The 8,352-nt window shown below is 39.0% G+C and overlaps 1 protein-coding gene across 1 annotated transcript; it reads right to left on the minus strand.

Annotated features, from left to right (window-relative positions):
• Nucleotides 1-384: 384 nt before the first annotated feature.
• On the minus strand, nucleotides 385-6,229 carry LOC121870852 (DNA repair and recombination protein RAD54-like; the record flags this gene model as incomplete). The annotated part of the gene is made up of 5 exons (XM_042372822.1): nucleotides 6,090-6,229; nucleotides 3,747-3,902; nucleotides 2,792-2,992; nucleotides 1,923-2,116; nucleotides 385-454 (listed from the first exon to the last, which is right to left on the minus strand). Coding segments are annotated over exons 2-5 (468 nt in total), but the record flags the coding sequence as incomplete, so codon positions are not given.
• Between the last annotated feature and the right edge of the window lie 2,123 nt (nucleotides 6,230-8,352).

Genomic DNA, 8,352 nt, shown 5'->3' on the forward strand with positions numbered 1-8,352 from the left:
CTTTTGTGCTGCTGCTCACAGGATGAGCGTGGGGGTGCACAATAAATTCCTACTAAGCGGCAAAATTTAAATTAAAAAAATAACCAACATGAACCACGCTACTCATTGTTTGCAAGATTACTCGATTTTCTTCTGAATATGCATATAATAACAATACTTTCTATGGATAAAGCTGGAAATTTTGCTAGCAAGTGATATAACAACATTTTGCAATATCCATCGTCTGTGGTGTCAAAATGTTTCACGCGATATGTGCACAAATACTTTCTTGATCGTGTGTACATAAAAATGTATACTGTACAGTATAAGGGTTATTTAAATTGAATATAATGGCAGTAACTTTATATAATGGGTAACACAAATACTCAGACAATTACTACATACCTCTCGCTGGTGAGGACGCAAGACAGCAGAGAGCATTGGGTCAACCACAACTGCTACTTCCTGCTTCTCCCTGAGAGTAGGAAAAAAAGTTACTCAAAAACTTCTATTAACAAATAAAGTTTTGTAGTTACATCTTATATAATTAGAAAAACTTTCAAACAGATCATATTATACAACACATATCAAGCTGTGATCATAAAAGTTACTTCCTATCTAATCTATAAAAATTCACGAAACGAAATGCATCTAAATACAGGGCTGCCTCACTTATCGCAAAGGTTACGGGCATGAAACTCATTGCGAATATCGAAATTGCGAATAGCGGAGCAATTTCTCCCATAAGAAATAATGTAAATACATATAGAACATAAAATAGATAAAGAAACAAGGGCATAATATCAAATAAACATCAATAACAAACACTTTGAGTTTATTAGGTGTATATGTTTACAAGTACAGTATACTTTACATGTTTGAGTGTGTGTGTGTGTGTGTGTGTTTGAATGTTTATGTGTGTCGGTGTGTGAGGTAAGTTTTAAACGTACTGTTAATTTACCTCTGATGTGCTGTGTTGCTTGCTTGCTGAAGTTGGCATTAGGGGAGAGGGTGAAGGTTTACTGGGGTGAGAGGAGGCTGAGGTCATCAGCCACCTCACTCTCATGATCACTGTCAGGGTCGTCAGCCACCTCACTCTCATTATCGCTGTCAATTTGCACCGAAATCTGTTGTTCTCCACTGCCTTCTGTTGAATCATGCATTGCAATAAAGGTGTTTTAAGGTGCTGGGTCTGGTCATCAATCCATGTTCTCAACATCCGCTCCATACTCTATCTCAGCATCACGGAATCTCGTCATCTTCGTAGCCGTCAGTGGTGTTGCAGACCTGGCCATCTCCTTGATCTTGTCGGCGCTTTTAACTATAGAATGCACCGTAGAGGGAGCCAAGCCGTGCACGCGCCCAATCACTGACGTTCCTTCTCCGTGTTCATGTCTTTTTACGATATCCAATTTCATGTCCAACGTAACTGCCACACGTGATCTCTTGGTAACATTGCTGGGAGTTTTAGCAGCTGGTCGCTTAGGCATTGCGAGATCACACAAAACACAACTGCGAGATTACACAAAACTACACGCCAGCATGTGAGAGACTGAGGCGAGCGGGGGTGTATGACGGAGGAATATGTACACACGCTGTCCTACGCTACAGTTGAGGCGTGCGGTTCAAAACTTTTGCTCGCAAGAATTTGCGAATAAATGGGGCAACCATCGCGAATAGTGGAAATGGGTAACAATAAATTGATTGCGGATAAACGGGGTTACAAATACCAAGGCTATGAATAACGGGGTTTGCCTGTACATCTAATTTGGCATATATGATTCCTTCAGGCTACACTCTTAACACTTCTCATCATTATTAATTAGAATTTGAGTGCACATTCCTGAAGTCAAGACCCTCATAACAACTGTGATAAATCCTAAATATCTTGCAGTAAAAACAACCAATAAATAGTACAGTAGTATGTAGTGCGATATACGTACAGGTTGGCCGTGAGCTTCTCTTGAGCGGACAAGACAGCCGGGGAGTAAAGCACCAGGGCACCAGGTTCATCAGGGTCATGCAATGGTCGCCTCACACCATTACGACGGATCCCCAAGCATCGAGATCCTCGACTTACATAATTAGGGATGGGAATCTTAAATGGCTTGGCGAGAATTTTCCGAATCAAATCCTCCTGATAAAAGGAAATTTTTGTATTAGCAGTTACAGCAACAACATAAAATACTGTCTATACCTGTACAGTATCCCACTATGCACAGTCGTGAACAAAAGTCCTGTTGCCGATTTTGCTGCTCCATGAACCCCAAGATTAAGACTCGTGAATCTCAAGCATTTATGGACAGAATAATGCATCATAATGCATCAGTGTCTACTGCTTCAGGTTCATGAGTCTGAATCTCAGGGTTCATGGAGCAGCAGAAAAGGCGACAGGACTTTTGACCGTGACTGTACATGATAAGTGTTACAAATGAGAAAAAATTAATCTTTAGCCTGGGGAAGCTCAAGAAACAGCTACATAAACAGCAAAGAGTTAGAGGAAATGATACCTAAGATAATAGTACAAGTTCAAAAGATGACAAGAAAAGGCTAAAGTTGCATATAGTAATTCCTAAACACAGTTGCAGACATACAGTACTATACAAGGCAAATGCATAAATAGCTACCTTTATAAAACAGCAATGAATTTATCATTAGTCTGTGATCCTGCTCAGAAATTTAAAAGGAGATTCCCATGCCTTTAATATTACAACTTTTTTAACTACATTAGTAAAATAAGCTAGAGACGATAAACTTTGGGTAAAAATACATTAAGAGGAGAAGTGGTGCACTTCTATGGATGTGATCTTACATGAGAAGAAGTTTGTCCTGTCGGAGTATTAACAATTGGTACAAGAGGAGCCCGATAGGGAGAGACCAGGAGCCCTGGGCCTGCCTTTTCTGCCACCTTTTGCCTCTTAGAATCTGACTGGCTAACAGCCACTTTTGGGCCAATTGTGAAACCACAGTCATTCTTCCGTTTAAGCAACTGACTTGGGGCATGGCTCCGCCTCTGTGGAAATTGATAACAAAAGTGCTAATTAAAATGCAGAATGGGGATCTGACAACAAAATTGTGGCTAACCCATGGAAGCATAGGAAATGGATATAAAACATTGATGATGATGAATATCTGTTAAAATCAGTGTCTAAGTGTCCATCTTAACATCTTTCCGTTCACACACACACACACCAGCATATTCAGTATTACATGCCATTTTTTACTAAAATATTCATTTATCTCTTAACTAGTTACATGGGAGATATCAGGGAGTATATCATAAACAATCTTCACTAACTAATAAGTTCTAAAGCCACATTACGGTACAGTGGCTGATGTGTGTTACCACTGTCTAGTGTTATTCATGATTCAAACAGTTATGAGCATCAATTTACATCCATCACAAATAACAAATACAGGGTCATATTTTTATTTGAGAACCTTAAATTATTTTTACATTTTAGGAAGTGCAATAAACAGTAACCTAAAAATCGGTAGGAATAAAGTGTAATCACAAAAATGTATTTATGTCCTTCACAATGATATGATCAAACTCTTTAGGTTCCTGTTTATTGCATGTCCTAATATAGAGTTATCATTTTGGGTCCTAGAATATAAAAGTTACCCTGTACAGTATATAGATGAAGATCCCAATAAAACTCCTTTACAATGGAGCATCATTCTAGAAATTTACCTCACTACTCTAGACAAGTCAGAACTGTACTGTAACATAATGTACACAGCAAACAATGGCCTCTTAAACTTACCATTGTAATGTAACTTTTCCCCGACTAATTACACTAAGCAACTCGTGTGTTCCATAGCTATTGATCTTAACCAATTCCTTCCATCCTCCATGACAGCTACACTAATGGGCTCCAGCATCCACTGGAAGCGTAGTACTGTACTGTACACTCTGGAATCTGGAATAAAAAAAAATCAACCGGGGGATCTAGGGGGCGGAGCTCCACGCATAGGTTAGATAAACTTTAATTTTGTCATTCCTGTATTTATATATCCAACCTAACCTAACCTAACCCAACCTAGCCACAGAACCCAGGAACTATATCTAACTTAACCGAGGGGTCAGGGTTAAATTCCTAAGATTCCCTGGAGATCCGAAATTAAAATAATACCCGAAGTAGGTTAGTTCATTTTCGAGGGAAGTGTCATATAAGAAAAGTGTCTTAAAATTGTCTAAACCATCAGAAAAACACATTGCTCAACTCAAGAGCCGTGGTTGGTCAACACTACAAACTGACTGATTCTAGACTCACATACACACTAACACATTAGACCTATATCTTGCCATAGCTACATGGTAAATACTGCCAGTCTATCATGCAGTTCCAAAGGCCCCCATTAGGTATTTTTGCATTTACACATTCCACATTCCTACCACTAATCTATTATCATATTCTAATAAGACGTCTAATTATAAGATCATTTACATCGATTACATTGCCGTCGCAAATGTATAATAACAGAGATAGCATAACCAAAATTTTATCTATTTTCTTCCATTAATCTTCCGCCATTATTGCCTACCTCACCTCTCAGACTGCGTGTCTCCTTCATAAATAATCACGCGCATGCGTTCCCAAACACGTCACGCGACCAATCAAAAGCGTTTTTTGGAGGGCAACCAATTAAAACGATTTGTGGTTTAATTCGTGGTATTTTTGGCCCAATCAAAATCGATTTTTATTTTGGGTCTCATATTTTGAAATTCAAATTCATTTCCGACCATGGAAGTCTGTGATGGGTGTCACTTAAATTATATGGAGCTGATTGCGAGTTTTGGGAAAAAACGAAGAAACTATAGCATTTTTTCGATCGCATGGTGTTCTTCCAACCTCAGTAAAGTGTCATAAGTGCAAGACTGAATGTAAATATCGCAAAGAAAAACACACTGTATGCGGCATTGTGTAAGAATCTGAGAATCCAACGACGAACAAGAACCAGCCCAATAAGGTAAGAAATAGGTGATGCCATCATATGGTGCGAGTCAGTTAGGTTAGGTCAGGTTTGGTTTTTGTTTTTCTAGTGTGTTTTGGTGTATTTTTTATTCGCTTAGCCATTATTTTTTTTTTAAAAACGTCCCACGGAAAAAAAAAAAACGATAAAAAACAGCCAATTTCCGACGGAAATGAAGGTCATATTCGGTCTAAACACACACAAATACAATAGAAAAATATATTTTTGACTTTCTAACAGAGTGGGAGGTGAAAGTGCATATTTACCCCCCATTATTGTCAAGAAAAATTTTACCACACATTATTATAAGAGGAGAAAAAGTCGTATACTTACACCCATGACAGCTGACCTTGACCTCTCTATCTCAACATTCCGGTAAATACCTCCTGCGGGAGCCACGAATTACCCAAAAGTACCCAAAAGTATAGCAAATAAGGGTAAAATCTTAACGAATATCTGTTATACATACACAAAACATGTTTAATAATATTTTTAGTGTAATTTTGTAAAAATAATTTGTAAGATGAAATAATAAACAGCGAAAAACTTTCAGTATTGGCGAACGTTGAATTCCAAAGAGTTGGTGAACAAGGGAGATAACTCAGATTCATCGTGATGCACTTCGCTAACCTAACCTAACCTAACGAAAAGTAAATCCTACGGCTGTGTTAAATACCCCAAAGTAACAGAAACATCGGTAATTATATCTCCATTTTGGATAGGTGACTCTTTGGAATTTAGCATTTTTCGCTGTTTATTATTTCATTATTTTGACATTTCAATGAAAACATTATTAATCAGGTTTTATTGATGTAAAACATATATTCGTTAAGATTTTACCCTGATTTAATATACTTTTGGATACTTTTGGGTAATTCGTTGGACAGCGTCCTGCTGTTCACTGAATAACCAAACCTAATTTATATCACCGACATTAATTAAAAATGCTAATAATAATATGGTGCAGCATGAATATAAACAATGTAGGTATACAGAGTACGTAGGCCGTGGGAGGGTAGTTACCTGTGTGCAGACAGTAACAGGTAAACAATGTTAAACAGCAAGGCAACTTGACCAAGAACCGCCGACAAAGCTGTCAGTATATCTTACATGACATGACGATTAATTCTCACCTTAGTCGTGGGATTGTTGGTAATGAAATGGCACCGTCAGATTAGTCTACTCTCTCTTTTACATCTTCAAACATGTCGAAAAACTTCACCTTTTTGGACAATTTACATAAAAAGACTCAGAGGTAAATCATACAATGGTGGCGGTCTATAAGTAGTACAACATGTCTTTCTTATGAGATTAATATCCGTAAACACTATTTATTTTGCAATATAAACTATTGTATAAGAGAGTTTATAAATGTCCAATGCTCTTTTGTTTTACGTTCTCTCACTTATTTCAGGAATTTATTTGTTTTCATCAGAGACAAACACTATTATAAGAAAGACAGGAAAGCCAGGCGGAAACCGCGTGAGCCACATAGCATATAGTTGGCCGCGGGATCAACCAGTGTGCAAGGCGCGGGTCGTCTGTACGTTGTAATGGCACAGTGGTTCCCAACCTTTTTTCTAGCGACCCCAATCATGCACCTCGAGCCATGACCGCGACCCCCCCACTGGTTAAGGTTAATATATATATATATATATATATATATATATATATATATATATATATATATATATATATATATATATATATATATATATATATATATATATATATATATATATATATATATATATATATATATATATATGCAAGTAAATCACTGGAGGTGCGCGTGATCTAGGTATATGCTGATAACCACAAGGAAAGAAGAAAACACGCAGTTCCCAAGCGCTTTCGTGTAATTCACATCTTCAGGGGTGAGTACAGACTAGAGAGAGTAATACAAATCAAGGTGTATATATACAGAGGAGGGTGTATATATATATATATATATATATATATATATATATATATATATATATATATATATATATATATATATATATATATATATATCTTGATAAAATCACACGGGAAAATGGAAACAACGGAGTACCTTAGCTTTCGTCTTTATTCAAGACATCTTCCTGGGTATAGGGTATAAATATAAATACCTATTATTTTACGAATTGGCAGTGTTAAAAAAAGGTACTGAAAGGATCCTAAAAAAGCAAAAATAACATGGTTCAATTTTATTCTAGTAAACAAGATAATAATTTGTCATTAATGTAATACGCATTGAATCAAACTTTAAAGAAGACTGTGGAGTTTTTGAGATTGTTTAGTGTTCACTCAGGATGGGATGGAGAAAGGAAACTCACAATGTGCTCTCTATATACTGTACATGTTGTATTGGATGTACAATGCAGCTTGGTGCTGGGAAGGTAGCATGGTTACAAGCGTGATGTAGAGAGAGCTGGTTGGTGAGGGTGCTCAGAGGACAGCTTGTGGGTCGCCATGCTCGCCAGCGGGAGAGAGGACCGCCAGGCAGGCGGAGGAGGAGCGAGGGGGAGGTGTTGCTGGCTGCCGCTGTAAGTAGAAAGAGGCAGGTCACTCCGAGGTCACCATTTGTGGGGTTCAGGATGTTTGGTTCACACTCAGGATGAGATGGAGAAAGGAAACTCACAATGTGCTCTCTATATACATGTTGTATTGGATGTACAATGCAGCTTGGTGCTGGGAAGGCAGCATGGTTACAAGCGTGATGTAGAGAGAGCTGGTTGGTGAGGATGCTCAGAGGAGGACAGCTTGTGGGTCGCCATGCTCGCCGGCGGGAGCGAGGGCCGCCAGGCAGCGGCGGAGGAGGTGTGTTGCTGGCTGGTTGGTGTAGGTAGAAAGAGAGCGATCACGACGAGGTCAGGTCTTAAATAGCGGGGTTGGCGTGGCTTAGTAGTTGACCCCCGCTCCGTGATGTATGGCGGCGCTGGTTGACCTAGACCACGAGGCATACACTGGGGAATTGGTGGGGTCGGCTACTCAGCGACAAACAGCGTTTGTAGGGGAGAAATCCACTACAAGGCTTAATCTTAACGAAACATGTACTTCAATGTCGAGATGAAATACTATTGTTTTGTCACATCCCACAAAAACTAACTAAAAATGAAAATGTCTCTAATCAACCTGGAAATCAGAGTTGGGTAATCTCATCTAATGGGAGTCTTGAGCCTGGATCTGGCTGGTAAGTTTCTCCAGTCGTGGCTCAGTCGTGGTGTAGTGGATTCCTCCCCTACAAACGCCGTTTGTCGCTGAGTAGCCGACCCTCTTCGAATTCCCCAGCCTGGGCCTCGTGGTCTAGGTCGGCAACCAGCACCGCCTTTCATAGCGGAGGTCAACTATCAAGCCACACCTACCCCCGCTATATAAGACCTCACGTGGCCGTGACCTACCTCTGACTGC

Source organism: Homarus americanus, unplaced genomic scaffold (assembly GCF_018991925.1).
Source record: "Homarus americanus isolate GMGI-L3 unplaced genomic scaffold, GMGI_Hamer_2.0 scaffold24591, whole genome shotgun sequence".
Taxonomy (NCBI): domain Eukaryota; kingdom Metazoa; phylum Arthropoda; class Malacostraca; order Decapoda; family Nephropidae; genus Homarus; species Homarus americanus.